This window comes from Molossus molossus, unplaced genomic scaffold, assembly GCF_014108415.1.
Source record: "Molossus molossus isolate mMolMol1 unplaced genomic scaffold, mMolMol1.p scaffold_m16_p_3, whole genome shotgun sequence".
Classification (NCBI taxonomy): domain Eukaryota; kingdom Metazoa; phylum Chordata; class Mammalia; order Chiroptera; family Molossidae; genus Molossus; species Molossus molossus.
The window spans coordinates 82,356,087-82,372,695 of record NW_023425366.1 but is presented as its reverse complement, the minus strand read 5'-3'; the positions used below and the strand labels follow the sequence as shown (position 1 = coordinate 82,372,695).

The 16,609-nt window shown below is 42.1% G+C and overlaps 1 protein-coding gene across 3 annotated transcripts in view; it reads right to left on the bottom strand.

Annotated features, from left to right (window-relative positions):
- KCNN2 (potassium calcium-activated channel subfamily N member 2) overlaps nucleotides 1–15,179 on the bottom strand; it is a 156,749-nt gene extending 141,570 nt beyond the window's left edge. For 2 of the 3 annotated variants that reach the window (XM_036279547.1, XM_036279546.1), the window contains exons 1-3: nucleotides 15,158–15,179; nucleotides 13,056–14,329; nucleotides 12,310–12,405 (exon numbers count right to left, since the gene is read on the bottom strand). In XM_036279547.1, coding sequence (XP_036135440.1) covers nucleotides 12,310–12,405; nucleotides 13,056–14,329; nucleotides 15,158–15,179 — 1,392 coding nt within the window. Of the gene's footprint in view, nucleotides 1–12,309; nucleotides 12,406–13,055; nucleotides 14,330–15,157 lie in introns of those variants that run through there. The other variant, XM_036279548.1, reaches the window with a different exon arrangement.
- Nucleotides 15,180–16,609: the final 1,430 nt, after the last annotated feature.

Here is a 16,609-nt window from a genome sequence, read left to right as displayed (position 1 = left end):
TTTGAAACAGCTGCCCCTGAAGCAATCTGTGTACACAGTATCAGACTAAGTGAGACAGTGAACATGACAGCGCGTGGGTTGAATCTTTATCCCTCCATGTAAGGGACACCCAAGGGACACATTCCGAGACATGAAGCAGAACGTGGCCAAAATGCAACAACTAAAAAATAGGGATAGTTGTTCAAAAATGATACAAGAGGCTGTAAGATAAATGTACTAAAGGAAATAAAGAAAAGAACATAGATTGAGTTTTTTTAAATGATATAAAAAATTCTATACGAGCCACTGAATTCTAAATCAAGAAAGTTTAAAAAAAAAAAAAAAAAAAAACAGCCTTGCTGCTTCCCCCCCCCCAAACAAGCATATTGGATATTTCTCTTTGCATCACTACTGCTTAATTTTTGAAATTCTGACCAAATGCATTTTCATTAAGTATCCTCTTTGACATTGACAAATAGGAAGAAATGGTGAGGTTCTTAACTAAAATACTAATGGAAAAAGTACAATCCTATTCAAAATATTCCTAAAAGGAAAAAAAAATGAAAGACAGAACTCATGGATATGGACAACAGTGTGGTGACTGTGGGAGGTGGGGGAGGTGGAAAAGGGTATGGGGAGATAAATGGTGATGAAAAAAATAAAACAAAACAAAAACAAATGCATAAAAACCCAGCATTAAAATTTGCAATATTACCCACAGGTTTAGGCAGCAAATTAAATCAAACTAATATATCTTAAGCTATTCTCACTTCCAAGGACAGATATAAGAACATTTTCTAAGTATGGGAGGATTCACCAATATGAATACTGACTTACGACAAGTTTTTAAAAGCCAAGACTGTTAGTCTAAAATTTTTTATAACTAAACCACATAAACTGAATTGCTATCTGTCAACAACTTTGCATATATGTATAAAAGTACTAGATATATCTTTGCAAAAGTGTGAGGTAACTATTATAAACTGCACAGCCATCCCTTTTATATCACATTATATGCACGCAACTTCAATAAATACTCAACCTAATTCTTCTTCTTCAATATTTTAAATAATCCATGACCTTAAAACTGAATAAAATACTAAGATATAATTTCCTTTAGCCACTCAGCAAAAAAAAATTAAGCATTTAAAAATTAGCACCCATATATTTTTCTAATCCTCGTGATAGCAGACACTATCCTCAGAAAAGCACTATCCAAGGTCAAAACCAAGATGAGCATACTGCAATGCTTAATGTTTCTTCCCCAAAATTCAGTAGGTTTCTGTCAAAACTAATCTCTAAGTACTCCAGAGAATTTCCTTGGAAGACCAAAATTTCCTGGTAGAAAGAAGACCACCTCAGTGACCAAACAATGAAGACTACATATCTAAATTTCAATAGTTAGATTATTTGGAAACAACCCCCTCATAAGACCTGTTGGATAACCATTACAGAAAAGTACATAATTGGGTAAAAACATTCAGAATACTGAAGAGTGAAAAGGGCAAATCACTGCTGTAGAATACTGGCTGTTAAAACTAGTCTACATGGTTCAGTTTAATGTTTGCAATGTCTGGATGCCAGTGCATTTTATAAATTCAAAAAGCCAAGTCCAAAACTCACACAACGATAGCACATTGTTCAAAAAGAGAGACTGGCATAATATACACTCAACTAGTGATTATTTGAAATGAAACAAAGGAGAAGACGCATGCTCTCCATAAAAAATCCAATCACTGAACCAAGAACATTTTGAGATATTACTTGTCGTGGTTACACATAAACAGTCTTTTCACTTCTTTCGGACCTGTCCTTCAAGGACTGTGGTTGGGAATGCTGGCATATGAAACAAAACTCTCACCAGACATAAACCCAGTCCAGAAAAAAAAAAATGTTTTTATTAAAATATGCTATAGACCTACAATGAATACAGACAGAAATGATGTCAATTACAGTCCTCTACACACTTCTTTGGCTGTTTACTACCTCTTAGCCTTTCAGCAGAGGTTCAATACCAGAATTTTCCATTATCCAAATTATTCCCTTTGCTTACATTTCAGAGTGCCCCACTTAGCTCCTTTAAGTCACCAGGGTCCTAATTAGCGATGAGGAGATGCTGGCCGCTGTGACCGGGATGCCTGGAGCCTTCCTGCCAGCATGAAGCCACACCTACGGTAGGTTTACAGGGAAATGGCTATTTTGGTAAAAACTGTTAGTCATAACATTATTGTACTTTAACACGAGTTTACAGACCTGAAACCTAACACCCAAAATGAACATTTGCGTCTTCAGATAGCCAACTTGCCTAAGGGAAAATCTGAACTACCTCAGTTAAAAAGAAAAAAAGGGGGTAGTCCATAATACAGATCAAAGCCTTTATTTTTTTAAAAAATAAACACACACACATACACAGTCTAAATTAAGTGTCAATAAACTAATGAATATTTTTCAAATGCCAACCATTATTTTTCTGTTCCCTCTCATAAGACTTGTAAAAAAGAGGAAAAGAAATCATCACTATTTCCCAAAGCCTAGAGAGGCTGGGTTCCAATTCTTCCCATTCCACCCCAACAAACCCAAAAATAATTAAAAATACTCAGCAGCTGACACCTAAATAGCCATCACCACATGCCAGGCAGCATTCTAGGTACATTATATATACCGCACACGTGTGTGTGTGTGTGTGTGTGTGTGTGTGTGTGTGTATAATGTGTATATATACATACATGAATGTACATATACACATTCATTTATATATACGCACATGTAGCAACCAATGAGAGAGGTTATCTATACTCCCTATTTTATAGACAAGAAAACTGAAGTACAGAGAGATTAAGTAACTTGCCCAAGGTCACACAGCTAATTAGTGGCAGAGCTGGGAATGTGCCCAGACAGACTCGCTCCGGAGGCAGTGCACAAAGCCATGAGGCTATGCTGCAGAAAACCTTAAACAACTCAAAGGAGAGTCTGATTGCTCTGCTCAGCAGGAAAGTTTTAGAGAAACTTGTCAGAAATCATAGTTTTTACAGCTTCCATAATAAAAAGAATTGGGAACATTTGGGGACAAAGTTAGCCTCTAAAACTACTTTCACACTGTTTCTACATACACTTTAACTACCAAAAAGAACTAGCTACTTTTTTAGAAACCTGGTTAGCCAATACTGAGAAACCAAGTTCATGGAGAAATAGATAGGTAGGGAAGACTATGGAGCAGCAATTCCCAGATTTACAAAGTATTCAAAATACCGACCTACACACTCCAGAAAATAACCACATTAGTGGTTTAATGAACTGGTCTGTAAGTACTTTAAAAATGAAAGGAGTGATAGAAATTTTGGGGAGGACAATTTGACAAACTATTAATTTGTCTTAAATAATATCCTTTAAGTCAGTAATTTCTTGCTTGGCAACTTATACTTAGGAAATCATCAGAGAAGTTCATCTGAAATAGTATTCATCATAAAAATAATTTTAAATAGATACTTTCTAATTTTTCTTAAGGGCCCCAAAATAAGGCAAAGGATCAAATTGATTACATCTATATGATGGTCAAAAATGGGAGCTACTGGGAATGTTTAATAGCTCGGGGGAAGTTAATAGAAAGTTTTATAAAAAGAATACCAAATTTCTTATACAGATATATAGCAAACAGTATGGCCATCTACTTTATATAAATACATTGTAACATGAATAATAATTACCTTTGGGTAGTAAGATTAAACTAACATATTCTTTTTCATGTTTTCTAAATTTTCTAACTTGAATAGTCATGAAATTTATCATCTAGCGAGAAAAACAAAAATGTTTAAGAGGAAAGGCATTTGGTCATGAAGCCTACATTGTATTAGTCTTCTTTCCTTTTTGGATATCATTAATAGGTCAAGAGATTGCCTTTCATCAAGAAGATGTGGATTTCAGCAAAGGATCTGACAGTCCTCCTGACACTCTTACGAGAAATGTGGGCTGGCTGATAGTCAGGGTTCACAGAGTTGTTATTACTTAAACAGCTGTACCAAGTATCATGGATCAGGCGACGGCAACAACAACAAAAGTCCTGCAACTGAGCTCTGACCATGGCTCATGCGCCCCATCAGCATGGGTTCCCAAGGTCACTTTTCAAAGTCGTGGCTAGCGCAAAGCTAGGAAGGAGAGTTCAATGTGTCAGTGGCAGGTAACAGACACTGATGTTGACCATGTTTCTGGAACAGAATTCAATACTAATTTGAAATCTTGGATCTTGCTAATTCCCTAACTGGTCCACACACAGCATTTTCCCAAAACTGAAAGGTGTTTGTTAAATAAACATCGAAATTAGGATTCAAATAACTCTGACAGGATGAAACCCGGGTCTGAAACCAGGTTAATAAATGTAAAACAACATTCAGTTCAATTACAATTTTACAAGTGTTACTTGGCCCACGGTTCCTCTAAATCAATGACCATTTTAGGCTAATAATGGTCAATATCAGGTAGCATTTTTGATGAAGGGAAGTAACAATCCCACTGGCATATTATATCTGAAAGTACTGGCTACATTTCTGACCTGTTTATTTAACAAAACAGAGTAAGCTTAGAAGAATGTGATCAGGGACATTCTAAGTCTGATCAGGAATATTTTTTAAAATTGGGACTATTTCGTAAGGATACTTAAAGGAACTTATTGCATGTTTCAGTGTTTGCTCTGTGATTCTGTGAAAGGGGAAATCTTTTTTTTTTTTTTTTTCTATTATACTGGAAATTATGGTCTGTCTTTTTTTTGGTCTGTCTTTTGTCTCTACCGCTCCACTGGACTGAAATGGCTCGTCAAGGTCAACAATGACCTTAGACTTGCCACCTTCAAAAGGCACTTCTCTACCCCATATGAACAGATATCACAGCATTCTACACACAGCACAGTGCCTCTTTACAACATTCCCATCTCCTCTTTGGGGACAATTCACTCTTATCTCTCTTTCCTAGTTCTTCCTTTACTCAACCTCTAGATGTCAGAGGTTGATTGACTGTGAGCCTTCTTCTCATCTTTCTATTCTCTCTCAGTGATTCTATTCATTCCTGTGGGTTTAAATAGTCTCTATGCTGATTACTCCCAAATTTAAATTGCCACTACAGACCTTTCCTCTGAGCTCTAGAACACCCTGTATAATCAGAAGCATTTCAAACATATTATGCCAAAACATATTTCCGATTCCAAGTCCCACCTTTCAATTTAAGTCTTGCCCTCCTGGCACCATCCACTCAGTTGCTCCAGCCAAAACCCTGGGAATTATCTTTGCATAGTCCTCTGACCTCACCTGTCACATCCAGTCCATGAGGAAGTCCATTCTAACTCCAGTATAGATCCCAAATCAGGCCACTTCACCTCATCTCCACTGCTGCCAGGTGAGAATCATCTTTACTTATGACACAACTTGCCAAGAGCCTCCTAATGATCTCCAGACCCACCTCCTCAGAACATCAACAAAAGGTCTGTTTAAACATAAGGTGGATTGTGACTCTCCCATGCTTTAAATGTTTCAATGACTTCTCCACTGCCCGTTGAAAACAAATCCAAAAGTCCTAACCATGCCCTAAGACCCTTCAATAGCAGAAGCCTGCATCCCCTCCCACCATCCACTACCAGTCTTCCAGGTGGGCCACACGAGTTTGCTCTCACCAGTGAATTCCTGTCAGTCACCAGGCCTTTGCACAGGTTGTCCCACAGATTCTGCCAAATGGGCTACTTCTTTTCCTTTATGTCTCAGTTTACACGTCATTTTCTTACAGAGTGCTCTTTTGATCATGCACCCCCAATTATTTTCTCTCTTAGTCCTTATACCTCCCTCATGGCACTTATCACAACTTCCAAGGAGTTTGTTTCTTTACTTAATTTTTGTCTCTCTCCTTAACCCCACATGCTTGGAATGTAAGTTGCAAGATGAAGGGACTTTACTGCCTTATCCTTATTGTATTTGGGGACAGTTTTAAGACTTTGTCCCAAAATAAGAAAAATCTTCCTAAAAATCAAAGCTGTCTGGAAGGGGGACAACCTCATACAGGCAAACTGACAATCATGGGAAGAGCAAGCAAAAAGTAGGCGACCGCTTTTATCCAGGTTGACGTACAGGAGCTCCCACGCTGGAGGGAGACTGGGCCAGATAACCATCCAGACCCCTCCATGCAGTTTTCAGTTGTATACAGAGAATATTTAGAGAATTTCAGATTAGGAATATATGTTTAACCCAAGTGGCATGGCTCAGGGGATTGAGCGTCGTCCCATGGACTAAGAGGTCTTGGTTCGATTCCTGGTCAGGGCACGTGCCCAGGTTATGGGCTTGATCCTCTGGGGGGCTGGGTGCAGAAGGCAGCCAATAGATGTTTCTCTCTCACATCAATGTTTCTATCTCTCTCTCCCTTCCTTTCTCTAAAATCAATAAAGAAAAATATCTTTTTTTAAAAAAAAAATTCTTTTAAAGTATCAAACATCATATTTCCTCATGAGCAAAAATTCTCTCTAAAATGGCCCTATTAAACAACTTCTGATGAAAAGTAACTCCCCGGAAGTTAAGCCAGCACAAGCTCCCTCGATGTGCCCTGCCAGCTGTGGTTGGGGACGGTAACGGCCCACAGTGCCCTTCTTTCCGAGCTGTACCAACCGTGGCCCAGAAACGAGTGGGCAGACCAGGCAAACCCTCTTGCGGGAACCCTGAAGGTCCACTCTTCTTTCACTGAGGTGCTGGGCTGTAAACACACCAGGATCATTTTATTTAGTGGCACACCCATCAATAATGCAGAGATCTTGACACAGGCAGGCGGAGAAAATTAGTCCTGAGTGATTTCGTTACGATAGTGTCTACACCGAGTCAAAAGGACCCAGAGTCTTATTACAACCATGTAGAAGTTGCTGGCAGGACAGACATCAGCAGTGGCGTGGACCAGCACACAGGAGAGCAATGCAGGCAGGTTTTCCACCTCTGTCTTCTGGAGTCTCACAGACATGGCAGACACCCAGAGACCAATCTGTGATCATTCCTCCTACTTTCTGTAGCTTCCCTTATTTTAGGCAACATCCTCCAATTTTTTTAAAGTAAAAAAATGAAATAAAATTTGGCACATATTTGATTCTGATGGCGACTTTACAATGATTATTTGATTGATCAGATTAGACAACGTACCACTAGGTATTATGAAACGTTGCAAGTAAGCCTATGTGGTTATGAACTTTGTCTTTAAATAATTTTTCTCCAAAATATTTTTCAGGAAGGTGGTGAACATTGATGACTTTCAAAGCCAAAGATATTGAAGATTCTGTTTTATAATATCCAGTATTAACTGTGCTATGGAGGAATATGTGTGGGAAGCAGGGAATGTCAACTCTGAGAACCTTTCTGAAGGGCTGGCGGACAATACGTTTCCATTTAAAAAGCACATTGCCTTTGATCCGGCAATCTGACTCCTGGATACTTACGATATGCATACACTCTAATTAGTAGATTAAAATAAGTATACCACGGTGCTCATTTTTAGTATTGCTTATAATAGCAAACGCCTAGAAAACTCCAAGTGCCTATCAGGAAACCACAGTACATCCAACATGGGATAATATGCTGCTGCTACAAAAGAATAAGATATATATTTATGTGCTGATGAGGAAAACCCTCCAAGATATATTATGAAATAAAAACATGTGTGCATTTCAACATACCTACGTGTTCATTCCTGAAAATTCTGAAAGCATATATGAAAAACTTGAAAGTGGTGTTCACTGATCAACAGGATTGAGTATATAGAATGTGACGATCACATTTACTTTAAACTCTCCTGGACTGTTTATTTTTACTACGTGTATTTATTATTGTTTCATTAAAAGGAATAATGACTATAGGCAATATATTCTGCACGGTCTGGAAGCATCTAGTTGATCTCCACCCTTTGCCAGCCAGCACAAGGCAAGCCATGGCACCTGTTAAGTGGGTGCTTGGCCAACCTTGCAAAAGCAGGCCAGCACTTTCAGAGACTAGGAAGGCCCTGCCCTCACTTGCTCTCTTCTCCTTTGTGGGGAATGTTACTTTCTGTCCTTCCATGTTTAGACCTTATTGTTCATCTCTGAAAAGCTACCTTGAAAGAGAATGGGTAGCTATTCCAGCAAAAGAGATGCCAAAGAAAAATCAGTGTTTCCTCTAATGCTATTTATTATGTAATTATATTACAAAAACAAAATCAAACAAAAATGTTTTCCAAGTGTAGTACCTTCCCTTTTTTCCAAATCCCACAAGAAGCAGAAAGATCAGGCTCTAAGGGGCTTCCTTTCCCAGTCTAGAACCTTGTGTTTGCCTAGCTCAGGATACAAAACAGCTCTTTCAACGGCAACTGCTTCTCTACAAGACATTAGAGCATGTTCAAGTCAAAAAGATGAAGTGAAATCTGTCATTTTTTTTCATATTGAAAATCTTAAAGAGTATGTGAATTTTTTTTTGTACTTATTCCATAAAAGAAGTACTTCCAACCCCACAAAAAAAGGGAGGGGGCAAAAAGAAGATTCATATTGGGTTTTTTTCCCATTATTTAACACAAGGCTTGAGGTTAGGGGACTAGTTAGTATCAAGTGATAGTAATTAACTTTCTAAATTGTATAAAAGAAATCCCTTTTATAGGACTTTCCTTTGTCTAAAGGTGGTGATACATAGTCATTCGCCTAGGTTATTTATACATCCTTTTTTTTTTGCCTTTACTGGTGAATATACAAAGTAAGGCCCAATGTATTTGAAAAAGTCTAATATCTTCTTAGCTAAAAAAAAAAAAACTTTGCCCACTAAATCTGATTTTATATAAGCATTTTGACCAAAAAAAAAAAAGTAGTAATTTCATTTTTGATTGGAGGGGTGTACAAGTAATTAGTTAAAAGAATGAGCTCTAGCCTGGAGCATTGAACTGTCTGTGGTACTGAAAAATGGAACCCAACTGAAATGTACTGAGCTCTGTTCTTCATTGCACTGTATTAATTCAAGCACTTCCGTCCATGACTCACCTGAGCCATCATATTTTGCCAGCGTGTGTATAAACATTTTACAAAAGGTTACAGTGACTTGCTTTCCAAGGTTCTCCTTGGAAATGTCAGGGTCTGCCCATGTTTTGTTCATCGATTCTGGTATACAGAGCCAGAATGTTGGCTATAACACTTACTTTTCCCGAAGGCAGTGAGAAATTGTACCATCTACCAGAAACCCACACTAGCTAGCTCTCACTATCCAATCATTATACTGATATGCTAAAGAGAAAAAAATGACATTTTAGACTACATGCTATCTCCAAGGACATGCTCTGAATGGCAACACAACCCCTGTATTTAGTTCTTTAACTGAAAACTAACCAATGTAGTTGGAATTCTTACTAGTAAACTGAGATTGCCTATTTGCTTAAGACTTATGAAAGGAATACATGTACCGTAGTGACATCCATAAGTAAAAAATAAGGCTGTGCATTCAGTTTCATTGAGATTCAGAGTGAAGTATTTTGGCAGTACCACTGACTTTCTTCTCTGGATCAATCAGAACATTCCTATTTTTTTTCCCCTCTGGTTCTTGACTTCTAGCTTAAAATCTCCACATTAATTTGGTCTTTTCCCATTTTACATATTTTTAAAAAAGCATTTCAGGTAAGAATTTAGAGTTTTAGCTTGAGAAAGAAATCCTTCTAGATCAGAGTTTTTCAACCAGTGTGCCACAAGAATTTTTGAAACATGCAATACCTGACTGTTTAGTCAGGAGCACTGACCTCTTTTCCCTTAGACTGTCAAATAAAAAAAAACAAAAACAAATGACCACAGCCAACACAACAATAGCCATCTGGTGTGAATGAATCAAAATTGTACCTATTGTTTTGTCAGATTGGCAAAAAATTATATTTTCTGGTGTGCTGCAGAATTTTAGTAACTAGTTTGTGTGCCATGAGATAAAAAAGATTGAACATCACTACTCTAAATAAAATACTGAATATAAAATCTACATCCAAAACAACTAAATGATATTACCCAAGTATGTATTTAAAAATTATATGAAGTGTGATTGTTTGAACAGAAACCATGTATCATATGAAATAAACCCGATTTTTAAAATCTAACATTTTGTAATGTTTATATTATTCCAACAACGGAGAAGCTCACTGTGCTTATTGGCCTTAGAGGGGCAATCCATATCCTCATTTTCCTCACTCATGCTATACAAAACCAATATATCTATGCATGTGTATAACAGAAATTGTCCTCAAAATGTGCTAATGAGGGGAATTCTTTCAAGTGTGACATAATCTATAAAAATAGGAATTCCTATAGTTTATTAGTTTCTGTAAGTTTCAAGAGTTCTAACGTGGAATCATTTTTTTTTTTTTACAACATGTAATTAACATTTGGTAACTGCTCTCAGACTCTTACAAGTTATTTCAAACACATCTCAATAATCCTAAAAAACTCAGTGTTTTTAGGAAAACACTCTGTTTTTCATGTAAATTCCATCGTACGTCCTTCCTCATGAATGCTGTGTGCTTTTCAGAAGAAACAGGCAATTTTATGAAGGCTGGTGTTTAATTAAAAAACAAAAACCAGCAAGGTCTCTTCCCACAGTGTATTAAGTAAAACCACTCTGGCCTCCAAGCCAAAAAAAAAAAAAAAAATTTAAGTTATTTGATTTTTTAAAATATTTTATAATACTCCTTTAAGTTTAACCCTATTCATATACCAAACATTTGGATTTAGAGAGAAACCCCAAAGAAATAAGCACATCTCAGGGCTGCTGGCTAGCAGCAGCAGAGTGTAGCAGGAAGCATTCTGGACTCCAAGCTAGGACAGGGCCTGGTCACGCTCTGCACTGTCTAGCTGCACGACCCAGCAAGCTACTCACCTCTTCTGACTTCAGGTTCCTCATCTGAAAACTGAGTCAAAGAATTCTTAGACCTGTTTTGTTCCTTCAGCTCTGTCTACTATTCAAGTCAAAATGAAAAGACACACTCATCATGCTTAAGTTACATTTTAGTGTCGCCTTAAATTTCTTGAATCTCAAAAGCCCATGATCATTAGTACCTAATTAAAGATAGACCTATGCAAATTGTTCAATTTTAAAGACTTCAAATATGTTTTTGCCTGGTTTTGCCAGTGTAGTTTTATTACTTACCTGTAAATATTCTTGCTCTTTCTAACTCTCATTCTCTAACCTCATTCCTCCAAAATCACACTTTTCAAAGTTTTTGCAAATTTGAAAGCCAGGTAAAGTAATTTCTCCCTCCACATTTGAGGTCATGTGCATTTGTATTTTGTTTGGGCAACAGTTAGAATTGGTTTCTTCCATATTTAGTGTATGACTTAATTTAATTTATAATTCATGCTAAGTTCCTTAAATGGCAAGTTCTAGACAATGTTTTAAATTCAAAGGCCACTCCTAAAGAAAATCAGCTTAAATTGGACAGTTTAATAGTTCCACCAAATGTCTCACAACTGCTCCAAAAATATCTATTAGTGTAAATTCTACACTGGAAAATCCCAATCACTCTTAATTTTTTAAAAATTTAGCTATTTTAATTCACAAATCTTAATATATCTTTTACTGAAGGCTACAGCAAAGTAAACAAGTCAAAATATGACCCATGAATTCTGTACAGAGGCTTCTGAAATTGTCAGTAACAGCCAAATCAACAATAGGGTTCCTGGCTGCATTTAAAACATTTTTCTAGCAAAGACCAATCACAAGGGTAATAACTTTGCTCTTGATTGACATTTTTTAAAAATGATGTAATGATTTAGCTAAAAATCTACCAAATACCATATATACAGAACTTGCATTCAAAACTTACAATTATTTTTTAATGATGGGGGATATAGAAAGGGTTAGAGATTTCTCATGTCTTATTTATATACATTAGCTAGGAATATCACCAGCTTATTTTCTTCCCTAGGCTACATTATAGAAGATAATACAGATGGATACAATCTTCCATAACGAGGCACCCACTAGGAAGAGGTGGTGTCAACAAGAATACGTGTTTACCTTACAGATCAAAGCTAGTGCATAATTGACCTTAAAGAAAATAAGTGCCTAAGTGGATCACCTGAAGGAAGACAGGGGGAAATCTAAAGAGTTTAATAAATACATCCCAGAAATGACTGCATGTTTACATGCTGCGCTGTTTTGTTTTTAACTTCTTGAGAGAACAGGTCAGGTGCTAATGTAGGAATACAGCATGTGTCTTCTGTAACCTCAAGCAAGGACATGAGAGCTTGGAAAAAAAAACTCTGCTGCCTTGAGCTTCTCCAGGCAGGTGGCATGAGTCTGGGTCATTCATAAACAGCAGAACCTAAGTTACCTGTATTTCCCTGGCGTGGTACACGATGATCAGACCGAGCAGAATGATCGTGGAGAGACTGATAAGGCATTTCAGAGCTAAGGAATACAGCGACGCCTGCAACACAGTCAGACAGAAGCACTTTTAAGAAATAAGCACTTTTAACCACCTAGGCCCCTGAGGGGTGGGGGGTTGGGAGGGTCAGTCAGTCCCCATCAAGTGGGCCTGAACTCCCAGCGGGGTCGAGGGTGGCTGTTTTGGCTTTGTGATCTGTCATATTACTTAGCCTCAAAGGGAAGCGAGGGGAGAGGAGAGCAGGAAGGCGGGTGACCGCGTAGCCAGGCAGCCAGGCAGCGGGGTCTTCCCATCGCAGACCCAAGCGCAGCTCCTAGCTCTGGAAACCTGAGTGGAAGTTATTCCCGAGTTTAAGCTCTTCGAGTTGAAAGGAGCCTCCTAAATCCCGAGCACCAGAAGAGGAATAGAGCATGCTTTCCCCGCAGACTCCTAGAACTACTCATTTGATCTACCCAAATGCGCTGGGCACTCACTGCCTCCAGAACTTTACGCACAGAAAGGCTTCCTCTCCGGAGTCGCCTTGCGGACTAAGCGTGCGCTTCTGAGCCAGGCTCGCTGTCCCAACGGGCACCTCCGATTGTCCCGGGAAAGCTCGAAAATGGCAAGCAGTGAGTTCCCGCCAGTGACAATCCCAACCACCAAGCATCCCGCTCTGCGGCCCCTGAAGGGTGAGCAAGGGTTCGAGCGCATACCTTGTCGTAGGCGCCCCACGACAGCTCGGTCTCGATGACCATAACCACAATGCCGAACATGCCGAAGATGAGCGCGTAGTCGCTGAGACGCTTGCGCTTCTCGAACAGGGCACGCCGGTGGCCCAGCTTGTAGCCGATGTTCTGGTTCTTCTTTTTGCTAGACTTAGTGCCACTGCTGCTGCCATGCCCGCTGCCACCGCCGCCTCCAGTGCTGCCTCCGCCGCCAGTTCCATAGAGCGCCAGGTTATTGGAGTTATTGTGCTCAGGCTTTGACACCACAATCTCCGGAGCTGAGGACGAAGCGGCAGCGGCAACGGCGGCTGCTGCAGACGGGGAGGACGCGCCGCCACCTCCTCCGACGGACGCGGATGGCTGGAGGGGCTGTGCCTCTGAGTCCATCTCGTGCAGGTTCCGGCGGGACGCGCTCAAGTTGCTCAGCGGCCGCATGACGCCCCCGTTGTACCTGCAGCTGCTCATGGCTATTTCGGTGAAGGGGTTGCTCTCGCGGCGTGCCTGGGGCTGGTGGTGCTGGTGGTGCGCCAGGTGGGGGTGGTGGTGGTGATGGTGCGAGAGCGGGGGCCCGGAGCCCAGGCTGCCGAGGCTGCCCGTGGGGCTGGCGGCGGGCTGCAGGCTGTGGCACTGGTGGTACTGGGAGGTGGACGCCGGCTGCTGCGCGTACTGCTGCCGGAGCGCACTGGCATGGCTGGACGGAGTCAGCTCGCTCACATTGAGCTGGCTGCCCCGGCGAGACGAGCAGCAGCAGCAGCACGACGAGCCCGACAGCGGCGAGGAGGTGCGGGTCCGGAAGGCGCCGCCGGGCGAGGAGGTGCGGAGCAGAAGGGACAGGTTATCCCCCGCCCCCGCCCCGAGGGCACCGGAGGAGGCGCAGCTGTTGCACCGGAGGCATGGGCTGCTGCCGCCGCTGCCCGGCTGCTGGTGCGCGAGGTGCGGGTGGTGGTGTGCGTGCGGGAGGGGCGCGAAGGGCGGGCACGGCTTGTCCTGGCTCTGTTGCTGCTGCTGGCAATGCAGGTGTGAGGAGCGCGGCGGCGGCGGCTGCTCTGAGAAGAAGCCGCGCTGAAACTGCAATGGGGTTTCCATGTCAGGGCTGTTAAAGCTGCAGGGAGACCAGGCGGTGGTGCACCCTGCGCAATGCGTTATGGTCGGGAGCGGGGACTCCTGCTGCTGGTGCGAGGAAGGGCCCATGCCGGCACCGGTAGAATCCAGGCGGCGAGTCCGATTGGTTGGGCGCACCAAAACAATGGGCATGACATCACCTGCGGGGACCAAGACTGAGTTTGCGGCGCCCACGGCTTAGGGGAACGTGTGTGAGAGAGGGAAAGCTAGGGAGGGGGGATCTGCAAGATGAAAACCCAAGGGTGTGCAGGACAAGGTGAGGGCAAGAGTTCCACCTGGTGATTGGGGGCGCCTGTGAGCACCACTAAAGATGGGGAGCCCCCCCCCGCAGTGCATCCGGGCTGCAGGTATAGGATAAAAGAAAGGGGTGTCCCCTCCTTCCGTGCCGCCCTCCACCTAACTACTGCTGGACGTGCAGTTTAGATCACCTGCGCCGGGTACTGCAGCACGTTGAGCCACCCAGCAATGGATCAAGCGCAGGGACAGTGCAGAACCCCGCAACTCCGCAGCCATGCAAGCCTCCAAGAGCTGCAGAACAGCAGCCTCCTCGCCCCACGCCCACCTCTCCCTAATTGTCCCGCGGAGTGTGGGCTGCCGGCTACCAGCCAAATAACTGAGGAACCCACTTGGGAGAGAAAAAGTTTGGCGACTGGCTACACGGGTGCAGCAGGGCTTGGGGAGAACCCCGGGGCCTTAGTCTAGATTTGGCCTTAAAATCAGAGCGGGCTACGCATCGAATCTTCCCCCGCTGCTCGGCTCCAGAGCCCCGGAGTCGGGATTGGTTGCGCGGAGCTCTCGCCTTAGTGAGCTGCGGCGTCGGTAGGGTTAATCGCCTTGGCACTCGGGCCGGGGGAGGATGGGGGCGGGACCGAAGAGGGGGATCCCCGCCGTCCGCGGGAGGAGCCCGCGCGGGCTTCCCGGGTCCCCCTGGCGGGGGCGGAGGGCTTTCCCCGCTACCGCCTGCTCACATTTGCGCCTTCTACGGAACATGAGGGGCTGGCGCCCCCGGCCGCCGGGTTGGGTTCCGGGCTCCCGCGCTCAGGCTCCCTGGCTGCCCCAGTGGGTAGGTCCGTGGGTTTCTCTGGCCGTGGAAAGGCGGCTTTCTCGTGGATCTGGGGGCTGCTCTGCGAACGCCGGTCGCCAGCTCCACCTCTGTTCCTCTTTCTCCTCCCCACCTGCAGCACAGACACAAAGCAAAGGCGGGTCACTGATGCGCAAACACCGAGCATCTTCAATGCCAATCCCTGACTGCGGTGGCGGGTGGGAGAGGGGCCTGGTGCGGGCTGATTCACCCTGGTCGACACAGCCTGGCGAGGAAATTACTAATAATTATAGCTCGGGCTGAATAATAGCTGCCCAAGAACAGTGCTGAAATTTTGCTGGAGTTAGGTATAATAATGATTTTACTCCCCAATAAACCAATAAAAATTGCATTTTGTGATTCACAAATTTCCTGTGATGTGTCCTTCTCTTAAGCAATGTGCAGCACAAAACCCTGGCGGATCCTTTCGAGGATTCTTTGTTACTGCTCCATCTTAAATCGTTATCGTTTGTATTTCTTTGTAACTTGAAATGTCCATCTTCCCCCCAAATGAGAGAAATCGGCCAGTTGAGTATTTGTTTCCATTTTTAACTGTGATTTTAAAGCACGATTTTTATGATAGAGATTACAATGAATTAGATACACCAAGAAATTAGAGTAAAACCAGATCACCCTCATTAGGTAATTGAAATTCTCAGCTGTATCAAATTTCCTGATATTCTGCTCAGCAGATGCCCTAAAGCTGCTTACCAGGTACCAGCTGAGAGAGAGAGAGAGAGAGAGAGAGAGAGAGAGAGAGAGAGAGAGAGAGTGTTTTCAATGCAATGGAGTAAATAATTCATTTTAGGATATCCTCTGGACACTGCTTAAACCATTTTTATTTTTTGTACATGTAAGGAAACACATCCCCAAGAAAAAAAAAGGGATAGGTTGGCTTTTAGTTCCATATTCCTCAACCTGACATAATGAATACTGTCAGAACTTGCATTTCGCAATAGTCTTGGTCAAGAATAGAATTTGAGTGGCTAGAAATTGGAGACGGTGTTTTATTTCTATAGTCTATTAGGCTTTTTGGTAGTTTAATATAACTTGTTTGGAATTATGAAGCTCATTGAATCTTTGGGGTGGCTGAGTAACTACGGCATGGATTGTGTGGTGAGAATGCCTGTTGAAAATAATTCTAATGAGTAATTTCCAAATTAAAAGTTATTCACCTGGTGTGAAAAAAAAACCAACTCAAGCACAAAATCCATCACATTTATTTTCACTTTATAGCAAGTATAACAGCGGCCTTTTAGTTGCTCTATGACGCTGAAGGAAGGAATTTGATTCATTCTTACAAATCTAAATGCTTCAAAGAAGTCTTATTATGAAAATT